Genomic DNA, 26,194 nt, shown 5'->3' on the forward strand with positions numbered 1-26,194 from the left:
AGGAGTGATGGGGTGAGGGAGAAAGGGGTGATGGGGAGAGGGAGAAAGTGGTGATGGAGAGAGGGAGAGAGAAAGGGGTGATGGGGAGAGGGAGGGACAAAGGGGTGATGGGGAGAGGGAAAGGAGTGATGTGGTGAGGGAGAAAGGGGTGATGGAGAGAGGGAGAGAGAAAGGGGTGATGGGGAGAGGGAGGGACAAAGGGGTGAGGGAGAGAAAAGGGTGATGGGGAAGAGGAAGGAGTGATGGGGAGAGGGAGGGAGGAGAGATACAGAGGTGAGGGGGAGAGAGAAGGGGGTGGGGTGGGTTAGAGAGAAGGGGGTGGGGGGAGAGATACCAGTGACATTTACATATTCTTAATAAGGAAAGCTCAAGAAAAAAGTTCACACGTAGGATATAGGGACAACTTTATCTTTCCCTTCCGCCGCTGATGATGCAGCTTGAGTCTTGCTGTCGGATTTAAGAATTGGCCCCCAAGCTGTTTTGAGTTTGACGGGCCTGCTGTGGAGGTGGGTTTTCAGTTGAATAATGAAGGAGGGAAAGTGGGCGCCTGGTGTAAGAGAAGGTGTGTTTAGAGTAAAGAGGAGGCTTGTGCCGAGTGGAATGTAGAGCGAGAGAGTAGAGGTAAGGTACAGTATGCGGTGGAACCGATTCCCTGCCCCCCAGAACATCGGAGTCCCACGTGCATTTGAAGGACGCCGACATCCTCTCCAGAGCGGGGAGGCAGCTGGAGAGGAAGCTTGAAGGAAATTGGGGATTTAAAAGGAGACTCGGCGAAGGATTTCAGGATTGACGGGCTTAACGTGAACTTGAAAGTCACCAACGTTGAAAACATATCGAAGGAGGAGAGATTGGAAGAAGGAAAGTTAGTTAGTAGTACAGGCAAGAAGGATGAGAGCGTGGACAAGAGAAGTTAGGCTAGGGGCGGCCAAATTCGGTCCTCAAGGGCCACCAACAGGCCAGGTATTAAGGATATATCTGCTTCAGCACACATGGCTCAATCAGTCCCTGCTTCAGCACAGGTGACTCAACCAGTTCCAGAATCAGCACAGGTGTCTCCAGGTGATGGAGCCACCTGTCCTGTTGGTGGCCCTTAAGAACTGGAGGTCGCCACCCCTGGGATAGGGTTACGGCATCAAACCAGCGGAAGGAATCTCCGTTCATCACTGAGCATACAGCATTGTATGATGTCCCTATACACAGTCTGACAGTCTGCAGCAAGAACGGTGCTCAGGGCCATAGCTGTCTGCTTATTCTGCGCCTCGCCCGGCTGCAGAACAAACACAGAATGACCCACTGGACATGCCCGAAACCCTATGGGAGGCCCACAGCCTCCAACCAACACACATGACAAGATCGATCTAAACTTTATCCAACAATTACTCACTGTATAAATATCATTCAATATATAAATGTAATTTACTAAAAAAGTGAAAAGATTTGAAACACTGGCATTGACAATGTTAAATAAATGTATCTGTAATAATGGTGGCCACTTCGGAGCGTATTGAATAATGCCCCAAAAGGCATGAGATGTCTGTTCCTCCTTACATCGGGCAGGGTGACAGTAGTGAAATATTCCATCATTTATCATGGGCATCCAATGGAACATTGTTTCTTCAAGTGTGTAATATTTGATGCACAAAAATACAGTTATCGCTCAGTACCAAAAACAAACAATCAAGTATAAGGCTCAAGGTGCGTAGGGAGGAGATAAAGCAAAAACACAAATGGCGAACAGAATCAGAATGTTTGATGCAGACAGGTTGCTAGTGGGTGGCTAAGGAGTGAAGAAAAATTACAGCAAGAGATACATCTGTGGGTTTAAAGCAGGGGTGGGCTACTCCAGTCCTCAAGAGCCACCAACAGGTCAGGTTTTCAGGATATCCTAGCTTCAACACTAGTGGCTCAATCAGTCCCTGCTTCAGCACAGGTGGCTCAAGCAGTCCCTGCTTCAGCACAGGTGGCCCAATCTGAGGCTCAGACTTTGACCGAGCCTCGGATAGAGCCACCTGTGCTGAAGCTGAGATATCCTGAAAACCTGAACTGTTGTTGGACCTTGAGGACTGGAGTAGCCCACCCCTGGTCTATAGACTTCTCCTCCGGCTCTATCTACTACGTCGCCAGGAAAAAAATCAATGTACAGAATGGAAAGATAAGAGATTCATTTTCAATAACTCCTAACATCATTTTTATGATTAACATAAAAACCACGAGGATTTAAATTAAGATAATTCCTAAAGAAAACATTATTCTTCTGTGATTTTTTTTGCTGGTAGAAATAACTTTGCTGTTAGATTGCTGTCACTGGACCACGAATTTAGGAACTCCGCACGCAACACTCGTTTTCACAGTTTCTATCACCAAAATGAATAAATAAATAAAAGGACAAAGAATGCACGTCATGTTCTTTCTTTCGACGATGACCAAGCGAATTGGGATTGTCGTCTCGGCAACACAAAATCCATAGACAAATCCTTCTGCTCCTTCTCAGAGTCTGTAAGTTGGTACCCAAGCATGTTCATAGCACCCTTACAAACATCCTGTATCTTCTTGATTTTCTGGAAGGAAAGAACATTTCTCCAGGCCTGGGAAACATTCACTGCGTTGCGCGATGTTATTTGGAAGGCCTCCCTTTTCCCGCCTGGGCCCTGCCCGTGTGTTATGTTGTAGATCCAGCCCTGCAGCTTGTTGGTCACTTTGAGATTGGCAAAACGATACATCTCCGAAATCTCTTTGACTGGGTCGCGCACCACGTCCTCATAGCGCACCAGCATGTACCGACCTTTCAGAAAGCTGGGAGTTTTATGGACGGCGGTTTCGTAGATCTGGACATGGCTTCGACAGATTTCACGCATCACTTCATACTTGCTGTCGTCTACTTTGGTGCCGTTGGTGTTGAGGACAATGCCATTGTCACGGGCTAGAGCTTTCGCGGCTTCTTCACGGGACTTAGCAACAGCTCGGGGATCGCGAACCAAGTGGAGGATTTTCAAGTTTAAGGAAGGGTCATTCAGAAGGGGATAGAGCACTTTCAGGTCAAAGAAGCGGACCTCTTTCAGGACAACATGACTATACTTTTGACACGCTTGTTCCACTTTATTAAATGAATATTTCCCACAAAGTATTTTACACGTCTTTTCGTTGGTGATATCGTCCTGGGTAAAGAAATCGCACACAGGAGATGAGCACAGGGCTCTGCTCGAAGACCACTGGAACAGGTCTGAAACGTTCCTCTTGTTGGGCATGTAGGCATCAAACACGGACATGTCACACAGGAAGACTGATCTGACCAGGTCCCGCACTGCCATGTGCAGGACTTGGGCGCTATTATGAGACATGGACACCCACACATGCCAAGCTGGCTCCATCAAGTAGAAGACATCTGGGTGTTGGCTGAAGAGTTGGCCAACAAAAGACGAACCCGACCTCCAGGACGAAAGGATGAGAAGGTGGACTTTCTCTGCTTTCTCCTCGGAGTTTGGCAGAAAAACATTGTGTCGCGAGACCATCAAAACCAGAAATATCGCTTGGAGAAGAATAAATGCAGCAACTAGCGTGCCCGTTATCCGTATTCTGATCATGGCTTTCAATGGAGAGCTCACTGGAGAGAGGGAGACAACTTGGATTATATTATAATTATAGTTTTAAGTGAAACCTCATATAGTTCTGCAAAATGTATGGGTTGCATTTAATAATGATAAAGATGACCAGACACATGTGTTTGCCAAAAATATACACGCCTATACCACCTACTGCGGTGTTATCCGTTTAAAGGAATACTAAGTAGAGGGGTTTATAGTGGTTTAGGAATATGTTGCCTTTGGTGTTGGCTCTACAAGCACTGTCCGCCCTTACTAAGTGTTATTGCTTATGTGATAAAGTTGATGTCTCTCTGTATATAGTTATCAGTGTGATAATAAATTACTATGCTACGAAGTTTCTATTTACTGTCCCTGCTAGGGTTACCATATGGCCGGATTATCCCGGACATGTCTGGCTTTTTGTAGAAGGTTGGAATTTTTAAATAACTAAAAATGTCCGGGAACGCGGAGCGTGCACGCGCGAATAAAAGTCAACAGCGGCCAAACGCAGCTCGGTCGTGCGCGGTCGGCTTTCGACGTTCTCTTTTTTTTTTAATATGGATTTAGGGGCACCGTAGTCTCCTACTATCAATGTTAAGGCAGCAGTTTTAATTAAGTCATAATCCCCGAAGAACAGGGCATTACTGGCCAATAATGCCCTGTTCTGAGGGTATTATTACTATTATAGGATAAATGTAGGCTTTTTTCATAAATAAGACACTTTTGTATAGATATATAGATTTTGTTTTATTAAAATAAAATGGTAAATACATTAAAGCACCTCTATATACGCTTACATTGCAGCTATCTATATCCACACACTGCCGCCCCCTCTGTGTACACACACACACACCCCGCAGCTCAACACACAATACAGCAGCTCTACACACACACACAAACTACTGCTACACACAAACTCTGCTGCTGCTACACACACAAAACAACAGCACATCACACACACTGCTGCTGCTACACCGATAAACACTGCTGCTGACACACACACTGGAGCTCTACACACACACACACACACACACACACCACAGTACCTCTACGCACACAGCAGCTCTAAACACACACAAACTGCTGCTATTACACACACATAAAACACAACAGCACACCACACACACACACTGCTGCTGCTACACCGATAAACACTACTGCTGACAACAGGTCAACACACAACACAGCAGCTCTACACACCCACAAACTCTGCTGCTGCTGCTACACACACATACAACACAACAGCACACCACACACACAAACACTGCTACACCCACAAACACTGCTACTGACACACACACTAGTCAGACAGAAACGGCAGCCACAAACAAACTGCAGACAGCCACTTACAGCCACTTACAGTACTTACTTTACAGTCCATCCCTCTCCAATTCAACTGAGTCTGCTCAGTCAGCTCTGCTCACGGAGGGAGGGGGAGGAGTCAACCTGTGGCTGATACTTCCTGACCAATCCCCTGTCCTGTCTGTGAGCTGTTCCTGCTTCCAGACCAATCCCCTGCCCTGTCTCAGAGCTGTTCTGAAAGCTGATTGGCTGTAAATAAACACATTGGAAATCAACACATTGCAAGCAGCAAAAATTCCGGGCATTACAGATTGGATAATGCCCGGAATTTTAACCAATCAGAGAGTAGGGATTTCAATAATGCCCGGAATTTTACTGCTTTAGCCTACAATCCACTTTACATATGACATGTATGCAGTGAGTTTGGGGGTCATTGCCATTTCACTTGAATGGTATCCAGCCACAATTTAGAGCGCTTATTTTAAACACTGAACTCTTAAAAATTGATGTACAAATAACATAAATGGAAATCGCTGTTCGACCACTCAAATTTTGCAATAACCACGTGTGGATCAATTTGTGGCAGCCTGCAATGATCAGCGGGGGGCAGCACCTCTCCGATGTAAAAGTGTATATATACTCATGCTAGGTCGTGTGTACCCATATTGCAAAGCGGATCCTACTTTTGAAATAAAGGATCCATAGAAAGCTCAGTGTCTTTTTTATCATAGTTAATGCTTAGACATTTTTTTTGAACACGTGTTTCTTAGCAGCAGTGCATCAAGAAGTGTCCCCCCTATTTTGTCCGGCATCTCTGTAAATCAGTAATAAGTGGAGTTGGGCTGCGTCCATAGAGGGGGGAGCCGCGCTGACGCTGAGGCTCGTCTGCGCAATCAGGAGCGATTGCATGAACTAGCAGACGAGCCAGCGTGCGCGTTCGGGAGGCTGGGCACTGACGTTACTGGGCCAGTGACGGTGACGCGGCTTCGCTCTGATTGGAGGTTTTCAGCCGACGGCGCGCTCAGAAACAGGTTCTGCTGTCGGCTGAAAATCCCTGCGCCTCTGCACGCCTGCGGACGCTCGCGGGAGCCCGCTCTCAAGACATCCTCATTGAGGATGACGGGGCTCATCGCGTAGCGCCCGCACGGCTCAGCGCTGGCTGTCCTTCTATGGAGTCAGCCTTAGGCATGAGGTAGCAAACGCCCATATTATTAAAGTATTAAACTTTGCTAAGGGACCCTATTTTTAGATGTGACGAAAAACATAAACCTTAATTCTTTGAAATTGTGTGTTTCAATCAGTCACTACATTTGGCATTAGAGCAGGGGTTCCCAAATCCAGCCCTCAAGACCCCCCAACAGGGCAGGTTTTCAGGATGTCTCCGCTTCAGCACATGTGGCTCATTCAGTGGTTCCCTGCATCAGCACAAGTGGCTCAATCAGTGGCTCAGTCTTCAACTGAGCCACTGATCAAGCCACCTATGCTGAAGCAAAGATATCCTGAAAACCTGACCTGTTGGGGGGGAGGGGCGGGATCTTGAGGACTGAGCCTATTCCACATTGGTTATATACCGAGGGGCTACCCTATAAAAAAGCAACTTCCATTTAGCCGGGCTTAAAAAGTATTTGGGTATCTGAACAGATGACTAATTGAACACGTACTATTGTAAAATTATCTTTACCTGTACTTATGAACATTCGAGTATTGTAATTAGCTACAGGTTTTAAAGATAAAAAATCACTTTGGGACACGTATGTTACACGCTAGATCCATAAATGTTGATATCCTTGCCTGGGCGGCAAGACACAAAAAATATTATTTTTCAGTTTATAGCAAGACAGCTATCTATGAAGAATTATTTACATTTCTGAAAGCTTCAAAGAAAGTTACTAATTTTTCTGTTTCATTTATAATATTTCTGTAGGAGAGTTATGCTGCATCACTTTATAATTCACCTACATGTTATAAAGTCTGTTTTCTATTTTTTACATTTACATTTTATATTTTATAGTTTCCCATTTTAATTTATTGAGTAGAAATCGCCGTGTTCAAATCCAGGAATAGATGTCCAAAGTGTCAACAACCTAAAGCAGACCTAAAACCCTGCTTATGGGACCAAGATTGCAAATTTTTGGGACCAAGTGATGGATTATAAACAGCAGAATGTTAAAATAACCAGTTTCTTTGATATTTGGTAATTTAGAGGAATGGAAGATCATAAATACCGGGGGTGAGAATACCTACATTTGTAGAAATTACATTATCGGCGGCCAGAAAAACCCTAATGTTACTTACAATGGATAAAGGATATCCCCCCCCTAACACGGAGATGCTAAACAAATATTTAACACAATTATTTATGTTAAATAAAATGGAAGCCGGAACCAACAAAGAGCTAAGGACGGAAAGACGATTTAAAAAATGGGATCATTTAACTGAAATGTTACCAGACAGGGACAAAGAGGTTGTGATGCGGGCGTTCGGCCAAAACGGCGTGGTATTTACTAAGAAGTCTGATACGTGAGAGGCCCAGGAGGTGATGAGGGGGGGAAAGAATGAAACATCTAATACCTGTTATAGTTAGATAAGATTAGGACCTATAGCAAAGAAACATGAACTGTAACAGGGGGGGGGGGGAGGGGCAGGGGTGGAGGGGGAGGTGTACAGAGGGAAATACAGATCCATGAGACAATGCAGATAGGACTGACTCAACGGTATACAATAAAGTATATGTCATTGTAATATATCATTTACTGGTTTAGTGTACTGGTAAATGTAAAGGAATAGTGTGATCACTGTAAACTGGTATTTTGTGGTCTTGTTGAAATATGTTTTGTTGTTATGGAAAACGCAATAAACATTTTCAACGATAAAAAAAGGAAAATAAATGGCAGTGTTAGTGTGGTTGCTGACCTGAGGAAGGGAGGAGAACTCTTAAAAACTTGTCTTAAAATATCAATTGTAAAACATACTGGACACCTAACAAGCTCCTATTGAACCCCCAAAATAACCACAACATATATATAAGCATATGAGTGTCACAGAGGAGTGCCACTGAGCATGGCAATATATATTTAAAACCAGAGACAGAACATAAAACACAGACAGAGCTCAGTGCACATCCAGTGAAACTCATACACGGTACAGTGCCTAAATATATATGTATAAATATCTATTAAATAAAATGGTCTTTTAGTTTAACATTTTTGGCCAAAATTGTTGTAAGCCCCTGAGCCACTGCACGGCAGACCACATTTCCAGGGGTCCCTAACACTAATATAAATTCTTAATAACCTGTGCATTGCCAGGAAGAATGATTTATAATAAATCTGTCAATATTAGTTGCAAAGTTCTAAGTCTGATTGAAGCTTTTAATAACCTGTACATTATCAGGAAAAGCACTCTGTATTAGATTTGTCACAACCATACTGCAAGCAAGCAAGTTCCCCTGAGAGTGGGAGATGCTATGGAGTGTTAAACTAAAAGACCATTTTATTTAATAGATATTTATACATATATATTTAGGCACTGTACCGTGTATGAGTTTCACTGGATGTGCACTGAGCTCTGTCTGTGTTTTATGTTCTGTCTCTGGTTTTAAAATATCAATTGTTAGTCCAAATAAAAAAGGTCTCACCTAATGCTAAATTACTAATTTACTCTGCTCTTTTTTAATTAGTTTCTCTCCGTTTCAGTTACGATGACACATGGACCTGCTCATATTGAAATAGTTTAGATGCTTTTCTGTTTTTTTATGGGGGTTTTTTAATACTGTTTTTTAGATTATTTTAATGTTTTTCTGTTTCAGGGTTTTTTATTATATATCTGGGTTTTAATTTGGCTAAATTGTTCACTCTCCACTGGGATTGCAAAAATGTAGGAGGCAGCGAGAGTTTTGTGAAGACAAAGTTTTATTGAAACACACACACGCTCTCACACGCACAAGCGCGCACACTCATACTCACCCACTATCACATGCGCGCACTCTGTCACACGCGCACTCACACACGCACACTTCCCTCACACACCACACACACTACAGAAATTAGGTAATTAAATTTCCTTAAAGCTCAGCCACTGCTGCATCTATTAAAACAAAAAATGCGAACATACACACACACAATTCCCAGAACAATGGATGGTGTGTGTGCGTGTGTGCGTGCGTGCGTTTGCGTGTGCATATATACTATGTTTCAGCGCTTTACCTACCAACATTATTATTTTGAGATATAAGTGCTAAACAATACAAATCTATTATTATTATGTAACACCCCCTACCCCCACCCGGGCACAATCAGTCTCTCTCTAAGGCTAAGTTCAGACAGGAAACAGCGCGTTCCCGCGTCCGCGCCTCTGGCTGCTGGGCGATGCGTGCTCAAACTTCATTTGTCTTCTTCAAGTGCAGCGGCGACAACGCACGTCGCACCGCAGCCTGTCTGAACGCAGCCTTAGGCCGAGATCAGGGTGGCTGCTACGCGACGTGCGCGCGCACGTCCGTCGCAATTTCGGGTTGTTCGGTGGGAGTTTTCAAACTGAAAGTACAGCGTTGACGCTGCAACATTTTGCCGCTACAACCCAAAATGATATTTGGGGCTACTGTCGCGTCACGTGAGCGAACCAGCTCCGTGACACGATCGCCGCGCCCCCAAACGCCACGACCCAACTCCTACAGCCAAGCCACAGATCGCAGGGCTGCGGAGGCGCACACGGACGCTCGCGGCCGTAGCATCCACCCTGAACTCGGCCTTATGCTGCAAACAGGATTTCTACCTGCTTCAGCGTAGTGTAGCTCAGTCAGTTTTACCTTTTGTCTCAAGGCCTCTCCAGTGGATCCAGGCCTGGGCTGTAGTGGAAATAAGTGGAAAAAGGGGCCTAGCACAGTCTGCCCCCAGCACTCTCTCTCGGCAGCACTCTCTCTCGGGTGGGTCCTGGGTCCCCACCCATCATACCCAGGGGGTGTAAACCTTCCCCAGTCTCTGGGCAAAACGAGATGTTGCAAAGGCATCACCCCACCGGTCACATGACCTACCAGAACTTTCTTAGCTTTGAGTCATGCCTCATGTGCCTGGGATCTGCAACATTGTACCCTATCTCTGAGCTCACATGCAGAACCATGTGTAATGGGTTTAACCCCTACACTGCCAGAGTGCTGCTCTAGGCCCCGCTCACTGTGCCTGCCACGCGACGTGCGCGCGCTTACGTGCGTGCGCGCGTCCGGCACTCTTTAATGCTATTCTATCAGAGTTTTCATTCTATAAATGACTCCCGGCGGCGACGAACAGCGTTGGCGCGGCTGCACTTGAGGGAGACAACTCAAGTTGTGATTTCGCCCGCGTCACGTGGACGTCGCCAGCCAATGAGTGAAATGTAAACACAAGAAACACCCTACCCATGTCGGGGTCCCGCCCACAAGTCGCGTCGTTCAGTCTGCTGGGGGTGAGCACACATTGCCCAGCAGACAGAGGTGCGCAAACGCGGGCGCACGCACGCCACGTCGTGAGGTAGGCAGAGTGAGCGCAGCCCTAGCCTTCATGCTAAAAAGGGCCTGGTTTTAGCAGGGGGCTACAAGTATTACAGAAACAATAATGGTCACAGGCTGGTGGTAGAGCCGGGGGGAGGGATGGAGGGAGTGGAGGGGGCGAGAGTGAGTGGGTGGGGGAGAAAGGGATGGGGAGAGAGAGATGGGGGGAGAGAGATGGGGGGGAGAAAGAAGGGGAGGGAGGGAGATGGGGAGGGAGAGAGATGGGGAGAGTGAAGGGGAGGGGGAGGGATAGGGATGGAGAGGGAGATAGATGGGGAGGAGGGAAAGAGAAAAAGAGGGGGAAGTAAGAAAGAGAGGTGGGTGTGAGAGAGAGAGAGTGGTAATAGAGAGAGGGAAGTAAGAGGGGGAGTGTAAGAGAAAGAATGGTGACAGCGCAGTAATTATTACCTAATACTACACAACTGATTAATAAACACAGGTTTTTTAATATATTTCTGCTATTATGCTAGAGAAAAACGTTTCAAATTAAGCAAATGTTACAGTATGTTTTCGTTCTATTGTTCTGCATATATCAATTTGAGCAGGTATGCACCTTCTCACTGAGGCCCCGAGGCACCGAGGCCCCGAGGCACCGAGGCACCGAGGCATGCTTTCTATACGTCCCCAGGCCAGAGGGAAAGTATGTGTACGAGTCATTTAAATAGTAAACTAGCAGAATGTGTCACACCCACTTACATGAAAGCATTTCCATCGCTGGCTGCACTGTTTCCGCTAAGTCCCTGAAACTATTCTAGGTTTTGTGGCAAACAAAAATAACGATCCAGTAAAACCAAATCTGCGTTATTATTAACGCTTTCAGCCCATACTGTGACTATGGCTGCCAGGTGTCCGGTATTGATCCGGACAGCCCGGTATTTGGTTACTCTGTCCAGTAAAAAATGGGAGATAGTACCGGACATGTATGGGGCCGGTATTACCTCTCTGTACATGTATGTGTATACCGGTATTACCTCTCTGTACATGTATGTGTATGCCGGTATTACCTCTCTGTACATGTATGTGTATGCCGGTATTACCTCTCTGTACATGTATGTGTATGCCGGTATTACCTCTCTGTACATGTATGTGTATGCCGGTATTACCTCTCTGTACATGTATGAGTATGCCGGTATTACCTCTCTGTACATGTATGTGTATGCCGGTATTACCTCTCTGTACATGTATGTGTATGCCGGTATTACCTCCCTGTACATGTATGTGTATGCCGGTATTACCTCTCTGTACATGTATGTGTATGCCGGTATTACCTCTCTGTACATGTATGTGTATGCCGGTATTACCTCTCTGTACATGTATGTGTATGCCGGTATTACCTCTCTGTACATGTATGTGTATGCTGGTATTACCTCTCTATACATGTATGTGTATGCCGATATTACGTCTCTGTACATGTATGTGTATGCCGGTATTACCTCTCTGGGCGTGTATGTGTATACCGGTATTACCCCTCCGTACATGTATGTGTATACCGGTATTACCTCTCTGTACATGTATGTGTATGCCGGTATTACCTCTCTGTACATGTATGTGTATGCCGGTATTACCTCTCCGTACATGTATGTGTATACCGGTATTACCTCTGTACATGTATGTGTATGCCGGTATTACCCCTCTGTACATGTATGTGTATGCCGGTATTACCTCTCTGTACATGTATGTGTATGCCGGTATTACCTCTCTGTACATGTATGTGTATACCGGTATTACCTCTCTGTACATGTATGTGTATGCCGGTATTACCTCTCTGTACATGTATGTGTATACCGGTATTATCTCTCTGTATATGTATGTGTATGCCGGTATTACCTCTCTGTACATGTATGTGTATGCCGATATTACCTCTCTGTACATGTATGTGTATGCCGGTATTACCTCTCTATACATGTATGTGTAGCTCTTTGTACATGTATGTGTATGCTGGTATTACCTCTCCGGACATGTATGTGTATGCCGGTATTACCTCTCTGGACATGTATGTGTGCGGTATTACCTCTCTGTACATGTATGTGTATGCCGGTATTATCTCTCTGTACATGTATGTGTATGCCGGTATTACCTCTCTGTACATGTATGTGTATGCCAGTATTACCTCTCTGTACATGTATGTGTATGCCGGTATTACCTCTCTGTACATATATGTGTATGCCGGTATTACCTCTCTGTACATGTATGTGTGCGGTATTACCTCTCTGTACATGTATGTGTGCGGTATTACCTCTCTGTACATGTATGTGTATGCCGGTATTACCTCTCTGTACATGTATGTGTATGCCGGTATTACCTCTCTGTACATGTATGTGTATGCCGGCATTACCTCTCTGTACATGTATGTGTATGCCGGTATTACCTCTCTGTACATGTAAGTGTATGCCGGTATTACCTCTCTGTACATGTATGTGTATGCCGGTATTACCTCTCTGTACATGTATGTGTATGCCGGTATTACCTCTCTGTACATGTACGTGTATGCCGGTATTACCTCTCTGTACATGTATGTGTATGCCGGTATTACCTCTCTGTACATGTATGTGCAGTGTTCGACAAACCTATACATTTGCTTGCCCCGGGCGAGTGGATCTAACATCGTGGCGAGCTCCTATTGGCCCAAGCAGCACACGTTTGGTACTAGGTGGCGAGTAGATTTTTTTGTGTGGCGAGTAGATTTTTTGGTGATTTCTCAACCACTGTGTATGTGTATGCCGGTATTACCTCTCTGTACATGTATGTGTATGCCGGTATTACCTCTCTGTACATGTATGTGTATGCCGGTATTACTATTTATTTATAAAATATTTTACCAGAAAGTAATACATTGAGAGTTACCTCTCGTTTTCAAGTATGTCCTGGGCACAGAGTAAAACAAATAATACATGGTTACAAGTACAGTTACATAAATGAACAGGGTATACATTATATACAAGACATTGCGTGCACAGTTAAAGAAAATATATATTATGAGCGTATGAAACAGTTACAGACCAGATTAAAGTGTGAGACAGCCTTAGATTTGAAAGAACTTAAACTCGTGGTGGATGTGAGAGTCTCTGGTAGGTTGTTCCAGTTTTGGGGTGCACGGTATGAGAAGGAGGAGCGGACAGATACTTTGTTGAGCCTTGGGATCATGAACAGTCTTTTGAAGTCTGATCTCAGGTGATAGGTGCTGCATGTGGTAGGGGTGAGGAGCTTGTTCAGGTAGCTGGGTAGCTTGCCCATAAAGAATTTAAAGGCAAGACAGGAAAGGTGAACTTTGCGCCTAGACTCTAGTGATGACCAATCTAGTTCTTTGAGCATTTCGCAGTGATGTGTGTTGTAGTTGCATTGGAGAACAAAACGACAAATTGAATTGTAGAGGGTGTCAAGTTTGCTAAGGTGGGTTTGAGGAGCCGAGCCATATACTATGTCTCCATAGTCAATAATTGGCATTAGCATCTGCTGTGCGATACGCTTTCTGACCAGGAGACTTAGGGAGGATTTGTTCCTGTAAAGTACCCCTAGTTTGGCATAGGTCTTGGTTGTCAGGGTATCAATGTGCATCCCGAATGTTAAGTGGGAGTCAAACCATAAGCCCAGGTATTTAAAACTAGTGACAGGTGTTAGGGTGGTGTTAGCGTTGGTTCGAATCAGGAGCTCAGTCGCTGGAAGCTTTACAAATTTAGTCTTGGTCCCAAATACCATTGTTACAGTCTTGTCAGTGTTTAAAAACAGTTTGTTTTGGGAAATCCAGTTTTCGAGTCTCAAAAAGTCAGACTGAAGTATGTGTTGAAGGTCAGAGAGGCTATGACTGTGTGCATATAGGATTGTGTCATCTGCATACATGTGTATTGAGGCTTCCTTACAAGCTGTGGGAAGATCATTAATGAACACTGAGAAGAGTAGGGGCCCCAGAACAGAGCCTTGCGGGACACCACAGGGGGTTGGAGTTAGAGCCTGAGATGGACACATGTTGGGATCTTCCTGATAGGTAGGACTGAAACCAGTTTAAAGCATGTTTCCCTATTCCAGAGCTCTGGAGTTTGTTAAGCAGGATAGCATGATCAACTGTGTCAAAAGCCTTTGCAAAATCTAGGAATACTGCACCAGTGAGTTGTCCCTGTTCCATTCCGCACTGGATTTCATTGCAAACTTTTAGCAGGGTAGTTACGGTGGAGTGTTTGAGACGAAACCCAGATTGGAATTGGCTAGGGAAATTTGTCTTGGTGTAGAAATCGCTTAATTGGGAGTGGACACATTTTACCATGACTTTGGATAGAATTGGGAGAAGTGAGATTGGCCTGTAGTTTGAGACAGTGTTTTTGTCCCCACCTTTGAAGATTGGGAAAACTCTGGCAGTTTTCCAGGTCTTAGAGATATGGCCTGCAGACAGGATAGAGTTGACTATGGACGCAATTGGTTTGGCAATTGCTGAGGCACCAAGTCGTAGGAACCTAGATTACCTCTCTGTACATGTATGTGTATACCGGTATTACCTCTCTGTACATGTATGTGTATGCCGGTATTACCTCTCCGGATTTAATAACCGATCGCAGGATTTCCGCTGAGAAGGGATAGAGCAGAACTGCTGCTGCTAGGGGGCTGCGCAGCTTCCTCCATCCTGATTGGCTGCATTAGGCCCCGCTCACTTTGGCGCGCGCACGTTCATCATTCTTTAATGTTTGCCGATGGGAGTTTTCAAACTGCAAACGTCTCCCGGCGGGGAAGAACCGCGTCACGTGGACTTCGCCAGCCAATGAGTGAAATGTTAAAAAAGAAACACCCTACCCATGTCAGGGTCCCGCCTACAAGTCGCATCATTCAGTCTGCTGGGGGTGAGCACACATCGCCCAGCAGAGAGAGGCGCGCAAACGCGGACTCGCGCACGCCACGTCGTGATGTAGGCAGAGTGAGCTCAGCCTTACACAGCAGCAGCCAATCAGGATGCAGGTGGCAGGAGCCTGGGGGTGGTGGGGCCAAAGAGAGGAGGAAAAGCATGGAGCAGAGAGAGATGAGACTGTGTCCTGTGTGTCCTGAGTCTATTTGTTCTGTTTTTTCTTGGTGTGTGTGTGTGTGTGTGTGTGTGTGTGTGTGTGTGTGTGTGTGTGTGTGTGTGTGTGTGTGTGTGTGTGTGTGTGTGTGTGTGTGTGTGTGTGTGTGTGTGTGTGTGTGTGTGTATTAGGGGGTGAAGCATATTAGGGTAAGGGGGTGAGCTGGGTGTGAGATCAGTCACTGGGACAGGGCTTGCTGCTGTCACATTCATTTCATTGCAATTTGGGTGAAACGTGTTCAGATGCATGTATGTGTGATAGTACATGTGTATGTATGTGTGATAGTATATGTGTGTATGTATGCATGTATGTGGGATAGTATATGTGTGTATGAATGTATGCATGTATGTGTGATAGTATATGTGTGTATGTATGTATGTGTGATAGTATATGTGTGTATGTATGTATGTGTGATAGTATATTTTGCTGGCTGTTCTGTGGGGGTGATAATGACAGGGAGGGGGGTGAGAGGATGAATGGAGGGAGGTAAAACAGGATGAGTGGAGGGGGGTGAGAGAGGACGAGGGGGGTGGAAGGGTGAGAGGATAAGGGGAGAGGATTTGTGGGAGGAGCAGTAAGATCAGTATTACTCGCCATGTACAGTATGACTGCAGGTAAGTTATTTATAAATGATCTGACCATTACGTCATTTGTTCTAAACTTCACTCCAAGCGTGCACCAATTTCCACCAATTTGCACTATTTCATTTCTATTTCCTAAAAAAATCTTCGGAAAGGGCGCTCCCTCCCACTCACACTCCCTCACACTCCCACCAAGATCCCTCCCCAGATTTTTTTACGAAAAAGAATATAAATTGGTGAATATTTGGAGTGACATTTAGAAAAAATGACGTAACAACAGGTCATTTATAAATAACATTCTTCCCCACCAACGATTCTCGCGCGTCGCACCTTTCACCCTTGTGCCCAGTATTTTTGGACAAGCCTATACTGACTGTGATGTCTGCTTGCAGTAAGGCTTAGAAAAGTTGGGGTTATTTGGTACTGTTAGAGAGTTTTAAAATATTATTTCTTGAAAGGATCCAGGACTCAGATCTGTAATGGGGTCTGAAGTGGATCTCACAGCTGAAACCCCCACAAACCCCTTGATGTTGTGTTGGTAACAAGGTACCACTCTGATGGTGACAAGCACTGGGAAATACTGACAAAAGTCTCACACACACATATATGATCTAGTCACACACAAGTGCAAATAGCACCCCTGGGATACACTTCAAACAGTCATTCAAACTGGATATATGATATATACACATTCACAGCATTGACTAGAACTTTACACATCTGCCTGCATACAGAATATGCATAAGTACACAGTGCACACATCCTGACCTCTCTATCTCTGTCTCTGTCTCTATCTCTATCTCTATCTCTGTCTCTGTCTCTGTCTCTCTCTCTGTCTGTCTGTCTGTCTCTCTGTCTGTCTGTCTGTCTGTCTGTCTGTCTGTCTGTCTGTCTGTCTGTCTGTCTCTCTCTCTCTCTCTCTCTCTCTCTATATATATATATATATATATATATATATACAGTGTTCGACAAACCTATACATTTGCTCGCCCCGGGCGAGTGGATTTAACCCCCGGGCGAGTAAATATTGGCCCAAGCAGCACACGTTTGCTACTAGGTGGCGAGTAGATTTTTTTGTGTGGCAAGTAGATTTTTTGGTGATTTGTCAACCACTGTATATATATATATATATATATTGTGATTGCAGCTTTTTTCTGGGGTACCCCGGGGTATGGATGTACAGGGGGTGAGGGAGTGTAGCACCAACAGATAGGCAGTAGATTTTGATTGTAGTAGACAGCAAAGTTGCTGGGCTTGGTAGATAGGGTACCTAGGAACATAATTTACCTGGGATAATCGCAGAGCAAACCTTGCCCAATCACACATTCCATCCTGTACACAGAATGACTAATAAACACTTATCAGACATACACACATACAGTACAATAAAGGAGACAAAATGAAAGACCAGTAACCCCAGACTTTGGGCCTCATGCAGAGAGCAGCGTTATCGGGGGAAGCGCCATTTTTTGGCAAAATCTGCCTTTAGAAAGGCAGGTAATGGCGAGTTTTGAAACAAGCGCCATTTTTTATTTTTTTTTTGAAAATTTCGCCGCGCAGCTGGCGAGAACCTACATCTAGCCAGCTTTAAAAATTTCCAAATTCAGAAACGCGCGAACGCCATCTAGCGGCTGTTCGCGCCAATAACATGGCGCGATTTTCTTCAATTTTCTCCGCCAACTAAAGTTGGCAAGAAGCAGGAGCTCGCCGGCTATAGGGGGGGAAAAAAAAGCGCAATTTTTTTTTTTTCCCTTTCAGCAGCGCGCATCTCCTCATTTACAATTCTCCACATGCAGTAATGGTATAAATAGCGGATTTCGCCCATTTCTGCATATGGAGAATAAAACTCTCCATTAACCCAACTTTTTATTCCCCTCGCCAATTTTAAAAAGCGCTGCTCTCTGCATAGGCCCCTTAGTCTTCTCTACAGCCCTCCTGTCAATAATTCTGTCACAATATCTATATCTATATATATATATATACATACACACACACACATGGTCCCAAGGCTCAACAAAGTATCCGGCCGCTCCTCCTTCTCTTACCGTGCACCCCAAAACTGGAACAACCTACCGGAGACTCTCACATCCACCACCAGTTATGGGGGCTTATGCAGAGAGGTACGGTAAGGTGAAATTCGGCAGGTTTGCGGCAAAAATGTCTGCATTCAAAGAGTTAGTGGCGAGAACTTGGAGGGACTAGTCAAATTCGCCAGACGGGTGGCGAGAAGCGTGAGTTCGCCACTGTTAAAAGACGCACAATTCCAGTAGCTCTGATGCGCATGAACGCGCCAATCGGAGCTACTAAATGACGCGTTAAGCGGAAATTTTGCCCGCCAATAAAAGTTGGCTGTATTGTTGGCAAATACCGCGCGGGTCTGAATGGCGAGTTTCACGCCGCGTGAAACTCGCCTAATTAGCAATTTCAGGCACACCGCGCTACCGGAGTACCCTGCATAGCACAACAATAAATTCCAATCCTGCGGCGAATTTAAGCAGTACCTCTCTGCATAAGCCCCTAAATTCTTTCAAAACTAAGGCTGTCTCACATTTTAATCTGGTCTGTAACTGTTACATACGCCCATAATATACATCTTCTCCAACTGTGCATGCAATGTCTTGTATATAATGTATACCCTGTTCATTTATGTAACTGTATTTGTCATCGTAATTCAATGCCCAGGACATACTTGAAAACGAGAGGTAACTCTTAATGTATTACAGCCTGGTAAAACATTTTATAAATAAATACATACACACACACACACGCATACATACACACATATACTATCACACATACATGCATACATACATACATATACTATCACACATACATGCATACATACATACACACATACTATCCCACATACATGCATACATACACACATATACCATCACACATACATACATACATACACACATATACTATCACACGTACATGCATACATTCATACACACATATACTATCACACATACATACATACACACATATACTATCACACATACATACATACACACATATACTATCACACGTACATGCATACATTCATACACACATATACTATCACACATACATACATACACACATATACTATCACACATACATGCATACATTCATACACACATATACTATCCCACATACATGCATACATACACACATATACTATCACACATACATACTGTACATACATACACATGTACTATCACACATACATACTGTACATACATACACATGTACTATCACACATACATGCATCTGAACACGTTTCACCCAAATTGCAATGAAATGAATGTGACAGCAGCAAGCCCTGTCCCAGTGACTGATCTCACACCCAGCTCACCCCCTTACCCTAATATGCTTCACCCCCTAATAATAATTATTAACACACACACACACACACACACACACACACACACACACACACACACACACACACACACACACACACACACACACACACACACACACACACACACACACACACACACACACACACACACACACACACCCAGCTCACCCCCTTACCCTAATATGCTTCACCCCCTAATAATAATTATTAACACACACACACACACACACACACACACACACACACACACACACACACACACACACACACACACACACACACACACACACACACACACACACACACACACACACACACACACACACACACACACACACACACACACACATTACTACACTTTACATCTTAATTACACCCAGCGAGATTAGTTCCTGTGCATACTTTGTATCTGTTCCTGATGTGGATGAGTCACTGGGCACAGCGCTCTCTCTGGGAGCAGTTCTGCACTTACCTGTGCGCAGCCCCCAGCCCCCTCGCTGGGTTAGCGGGTATCAGGACGCACACACCACTAGAAAGAAGATTCAGCAGCAGGCGCACCGCTCGCTTCTCCTCTATCCTGACCCCTCCCTCCCCTATCTCCTCTCACAGTTTCACTCCTCCTCTCCTCCCCTTTCCTTCTAATTTCCCCCCCTTCTCTCTTCTCCCCCCCCTCCCCTCCTCTCACACTCCCCCCTCTTCTCACACTCCCCCCTCCCCTCCTCTCACACTCCCCCCTCTTCTCACACTCCCCCCTCCCCTCTTCTCACACTCCCCCCCCCCCGTTTTCTCATACTTTACTCTTCCTCTCCTCCTCTCCTCCCGTTTTTCTCACTTCAGCTCTCCCTTCTCTCCCCCCTCTCTTCTCACACTTAACCCTCCTCTCTTTTTCCCCTCTCTTCTCACACTTCACCCCCCTCTCTTATCGTAACCACCCCCTCTCCTATCGCGTTTCACTCCCACCCCTTACCCCATCCCTTCTCAGACTTTACCCCCTCTTCTTTCCACTCTCTTTTCACATTTACCCCCCTCCTCTCGCACTTCACTCCCCTCCACTCGCACTCCATTCCCCGCCCCTCTCTTCTCACACTTCACCCCCTCCTCTCCTCTTGCACTTCACACCCCCCCTCTCCTCTCTCACTTCACCCCCCCCCTTCTCACACTTCACCCCCCCCCCCCCCCGACTCTCGCACTCCCCCCGGCTCTCACACTTCCCCCGGCTCTCACACTTCACTCTCCCCCCCTCTCCTCTCACACTTCACTCCCCCCACTCTCCTCTCACACTTCACCCCCCGACTCTCGCACTCCCCCCGGCTCTCACACTTCACTCTCCCCCCCCCGCTCCTCTCACACTTCACTCCCCCCCCTCTCCTCTCACACTTCACTCCCCCCTCTCCTCTCACACTTCACTCCCCCCTCTCCTCTCACACTTCACTCCCCCCCCCTCTCCTCTCACACTTCACTCCCCCCCTCTCCTCTCACACTTCACTCCCCCCCCTCTCCTCTCACACTTCACTCCCCTCTCCTCTCACACTTCACTCCCCCCTCGCTTCTCCTCTCCTCAGACAATGAGCCTCATTCAGATGGGCTCTCAGGGGGAGGGGGGGGGGGAGGAGAGAGGGGAGCTCTTGGGTCCCATATTACTTTACTAGTCTCCAAATTGTAACTGAGTGGTATGTTCTGTACAAGGCAGCATTAATCACAGGACATGAGTCTCACAAAGCAAGCCACATATGAGTAATACTGTATATACCACATACCCACATTACCTGTTCCTCTCAGAACCTGTGAGCTGGGGAAATGCCATTATTACAAAATCCATCCCACATGGAAAATGTTTCATACCCCAGTTTGGAAACCAGATTCATTACATAAAGGCACAAACCTCCACCTGCAGACCCTAAAAGTGAAAACCTTTTCATTCTCAAGTCATATTCAGTTATTTTATGCATACAGAAAATAAAAAACCCACGTGTGAGGGAACCCTGCTCTTCCCCATTCTCTCTTTGCATACAGCGCTTCTACTGCAGCAAGGGATTCTGGGTAATGACATGCAACATGAGCACACAGTAATGTATGTACAAGCACTGCAGCATGCTCGCCATTGAGAAGTATGGCCAGCTTTACGCCCAAATGTGCAAACCTTTCAAAAGTTGCCATTTTTGTTATTTTATTTTATTTATTTTTTGTGTGAAAAATCAAACTTTTTCATAGCTCACACAGCCTGAAATATGGGGTTTTCCCGAGAGGGAGAGAATACATTCACCTTCCATGACGTGGAGAGATAAATGTGATCACACCTGAGATTTCTGGGATATAAGTGAATCCTGATATGTACAGCAGGGCCCCGGGTATACGGCGAGTTCCGGTCCAGAGGCCCGCCGTATAGTGAAAATCGCCGGAAAGCGGATCCGGCGATTTTCAGTGCTGCGCATGCGCAAACCGGCATTTTCGCCGTTCTGCGCATGTGCGACCTGCGGTCTGCGCGCGCAACCGGCGGTCTGCGCGTGCGCGATTTTAAATTCAACATGGCGGCCCCCTTCTCGGTACCGCCGTATCAGCTGATCGCCGAAAAGCGGAGCGCCGAGAAGCGGGGCCCTGCTGTAAATCAATTTCTCCAATTATGCCCAGGACATACTTGGACACGAGAGGTAACTCTCAATGTATTACTTCCTGGTAACACATTTTATAAATAAATACAATTATGCACATGTACTTATTTCCCAGGTGTGTTCACAGCTATAGACCAACAGAATTCAGGGTAGAGTCTTCTCTGACGGAACCCAACAATGTCACAAGAAAAATGCCAGCGTTTGTTTGAAATTGTTTTCAGCCGCACAGTATATAAACCAGGGGTGCACACACTTCTTGAGCTGCGTCCCCCCCCCCCCTGCCCGGGAGCTGCAGCGTTTGCGCCCCTCTCTCCCAATGACTCAGCGTCAAATGACGTCGCGGGTCATGTGACGTGACCCCGCCGCGTCATTTGATGTCGCGTTGCCATGGCGACGCGTTGCCGAAGACCCGCAGAGAGCAGGGGAGTTACAGAGTCCTCACGCCTCCCCCCCCGGTATTTCATTTAAATGCCGTGGGGAAGAGCGTGGGGCATCTGTAACCGCCCGCGCCCCATCCTACAAATTCTCCCGCCCCCCCCCCCTTGGGGGGCGTACCCCCAGTTTCCGCACCGCTGATATAAAGTATGATCGGAAGAAAAGTGACAAAACCCCTCCACCGTACAGTATACAGCAAATAAAAATACCCCTTGTGAGCACTATCGCATGTCCCAGCCAGGTCTGCAACCCCGCATTTCCCCAGTATCTCTCAGAATACAGCGCTTCCACTGCCGCCAGGGATTCTGGGTAATGACATGCAAATGAGCACACAGTGTCCCCGTTTAGTTCATGTCCGTTTTTAACATAACAGGGGATCCATGTTAAAATGGACATGAAGCCTAAGGTGAGGCACTGTGCTAATGTGCTGCAGTGGAAGAACTGTAGGCTAAGAGATAATGGGGAAGGGCACGGTTGCAGACCTGGCTGTGACATGCTATAGTGCTCACAAGGGGAATTTTTATTTGAAATTGAGGAATTCCAGCCAACATCTTGTGATTTGTTTACTGTATGGAAAGTTTCAGTGAAAAATAGGCATTTTACTTGGGAAGTTCCCACATCTCTGGTCATTTTCAGAGGAGATGCTTTAAATGTCTGTATCTGCGTCACCTAGGCCCGGGCGTCTCAACTCCAGTCCTCAAGGAACCCCCCCCCAACAGGTCAGGTTTTCAGGATATCCCTGCTCCAACACAGGTGGCTCAACCAGTCCCTGCTTCCGCACAGGTGGCTCAACCAGTCCCTGCTTCCGCACAGGTGGCTCCATTGATTCAGACAACTGTGCTGAAGCTGTGATATCCTGAAAACCTGACCTGTTGGTGGAGGGGGGCTTGAGGACTGGAGTAGCGCCCCTGACCTAGGCATTGCACAACTAAAATGAATATTTGTGGTTCCACGATTTGCAGCAGGGTTATTGTGAAGGCCTGAAAGGATACCAATTACTGTCAGTCGTCCCTGAGGTTTATAGCCAGGTAAAGCTGACAGGTGTTGGTTCCATTGCAACATACAGTACTTGGAGAATGCAGCAACCTGTAACCAGATCATCCTAAGGCCCGCAAACGCGTTTGGCATGTTTCCACTGACACAATGCAGACAGAGGAGGGTATTGGGCGGGACACCTGCCCCAAAATGAGGATGGAGTCCTCATAAACAGGGGGCGGGGTGGTCACCTCAAACCCTGCGAGTTCCAGGAGGGAAGAGGATCATTTTGAGAGTGAAGCTTGGAGGAGCGAGGAGTGTTGACCGTTGGAGGTTCTATGGTTCTGGGTTCATTGAGGGGGGCCTCCCGCGCAGTTTCCACTTGCAAATCTCGTTTTTTCCCCCGGGTCCGAATCCTACATTTCATGTTTTTTTTTCTAGGTCAAAAATCCTTGTTCCAAAAAAACATATTTAAAAGGCGATGCTAAGAGGTAAAGTGGAGGAGAAGCGACGCCTCTGTGTTATTTCCTTATCTCCGACGCACCTTCTGCAGTTGATAAACCGGCTACAATCTGTTTACGTGTCATTGTGTCTTGCACCCGAGGGCCTCCCCTGAGGGGTTCGCTAATTGAAAGTGAACGACATGTAAGTGCTATCTCATCGTAATTATATCAAAATAATAAATATGTCCAGGAAGCGTGGCCAGGAACGTGGCAGAGGCACTGCAGGGCATTGTGGGTCGGTGGTGGGGCACAAATAGTGCAATTAAAAATTGATTTAAAAATAGGTTAAAAATAACCTACCTGCATAACCCTCCGGCACCAATGTGAGAACTAGAACGCGGAAGGTACATGTTAGCCATAGATGAAACATAAAATAGATAAGGGATATGGTTTTTCATGCTAAAGGTCAGGAATGGCCAACTCCAGCCCTCAAAGGCCACTAAGAGGTCAGGTTTTCAGGATATCCCCTGCTTCAGCACAGGTGGCACACAGTGGCTCAGTCGAAGACTGAGCACTGAGCTGAATGTGGAACTGATTGAGCCACCTGTGCTGAAGCAGGGATATCCTGAAAACCTGGGTCTTGGTGGCCCTTGAGGACTGGAGTTGGCTACCCGTCATAGTTGCCAACTGAAAGGCTATAGGTGATTGGAAAGAATGGGAGTGACTTTAGGATATTTAGATGAACCCTTAATATCCATCACTGTAGGAAATTCTTACATATTATCCTGAGATATTTTATCCCTGGTTACTTACAGTAAAGAAGCATAACTCGCTGCCCCCTTTTTCTAAAAAAGGTTTTTTTTTGTTTGTTTTAAATTATACCGCATTTGATTACCGTTAATGAAAATGATTACCTAAACTGCCGATCGATCGGCGAAACTCCTGCTCCGGGGGATAAACAAACGGCTGAAGCGGAATCAATCCCCCTGGCGTGAAATGCAACGGCTACAATATATCCTTATATTATTACGAAGGGTAACATTATCTATTGCTACAGCTTTCTACTTGGTCACAGTCTCCTGCTGGGAACACTGAAACACTTTCCTGGTTGTGACCATTTGTTGCAAATGCTATTCCACTGCTGGGGAGAGGACATGATGTGTTGCAGAGCCCACCAAAGGAAAGGATGCTTAGTACATTAAAACTCATTTAAAATGACATCACAAATGGGGGTGAAAATGCAGTATTATTTAATACTACTAAACGGATTTATTAAAGTGTTGCTCCTTTAAAATTTTCACACACATACTCTCTAATCGATTCATGTTAAAAGGAACCATGTGCAAAAATGTATCAGATAACTAATTTCGTTATTATTTGAGGAACTGTCTCAGCAGAAGTCAACGGTGTATACGGCCTAGGACATAGTGCCTTTAAACAGTGCTGAGGCGCGCTGAGGCTCAGGGAAAGCGGTGCTTTCCCTGGCCTTACACAGCGCGCCGACAGGGGGCGGGCCGGGGGCGGGCCAGTGACGTCACGGAGCTGGTTCGCCCTCATTGGGCGAACCGCTCACGTGACCGGCCCTGCACTCCGGCAAGCGGGGAAATTTCAAAACTCCGTCAGACACACGCTTCCCCAAGCGTGCTGACGCATGCGCGAGCCCCTGCTAAAGCCGCTCTCATTGCGGCTGCAGGGGCTCAGTGCCGAGCAGCAGCGCGGGTCAGCACGGGTCAGCGCATAAGCGCTGACCATGTCCCAGGCCTTACTGTTATTTTACAAATACTGGGACACGGCCACGGAAAGTGTACCCAGTATTTGCACTAAGATCTTTTTTTATATTTGGGATTGATTTCGTTACTGAAAATAGGGACACGGTATTCAAAAGTTGTATTTTCATTTTATTTGCACTTCTAAGAAAAAAATATATATACAAAACATTACATAAGAAATCTGTGAAACATAATTTACAATATCAGAAATATTTCAAGAAATGTAAAAAAGTTAAAAAAATATATATACATACATCAGGTACTCAATTATTTGTTATTTGCCAGATAATGTGAAACATGCAGATTACTTATTTTACTCCGAATGTTTCACTAAACTCTTTCATTCAATGCTTAGATAATGGAAGGGCAGCATGTTCTCATTATTTTACCGGCATTTTATATCACATTGCAGGACTGCAATCTGTGCATTTAGATACAAACGCAGCTGGAAAAAAATCACCATGAAAACAGAAATGCAAATAAGATTACAGTATATGGGCATAACCTTATGGATATAACAGATCTAAGCTGCACACCCAAAAATCTAAATACCACACAATCACCAGTGCTCCTGGCTCCGGGAATAC

At 45.7% G+C, this 26,194-nt stretch overlaps 1 protein-coding gene across 4 annotated transcripts; it reads right to left on the reverse strand.

Annotated features, from left to right (window-relative positions):
- Positions 1-636: 636 nt before the first annotated feature.
- On the reverse strand, positions 637-20,242 carry LOC142483994 (carbohydrate sulfotransferase 5-like). Of its 4 annotated transcripts, none has more exons than XM_075583936.1 (3): positions 20,170-20,242; positions 4,951-5,132; positions 640-3,601 (listed from the first exon to the last, which is right to left on the reverse strand). In XM_075583936.1, coding segments are annotated over exons 2-3 (1,203 nt in total). In that variant the 5' UTR covers positions 4,952-5,132; positions 20,170-20,242; the 3' UTR covers positions 640-2,399. The 4 variants fall into 4 exon arrangements, with proteins under 4 accessions (XP_075440052.1, XP_075440051.1, XP_075440050.1 ...); XM_075583935.1 differs by lacking the exon at positions 20,170-20,242 and adding an exon at positions 19,849-19,978; XM_075583934.1 differs by lacking the exon at positions 20,170-20,242 and adding an exon at positions 9,688-9,923.
- Between the last annotated feature and the right edge of the window lie 5,952 nt (positions 20,243-26,194).

This window comes from Ascaphus truei, unplaced genomic scaffold, assembly GCF_040206685.1.
Source record: "Ascaphus truei isolate aAscTru1 unplaced genomic scaffold, aAscTru1.hap1 HAP1_SCAFFOLD_411, whole genome shotgun sequence".
In the NCBI taxonomy this organism is placed as follows: domain Eukaryota; kingdom Metazoa; phylum Chordata; class Amphibia; order Anura; family Ascaphidae; genus Ascaphus; species Ascaphus truei.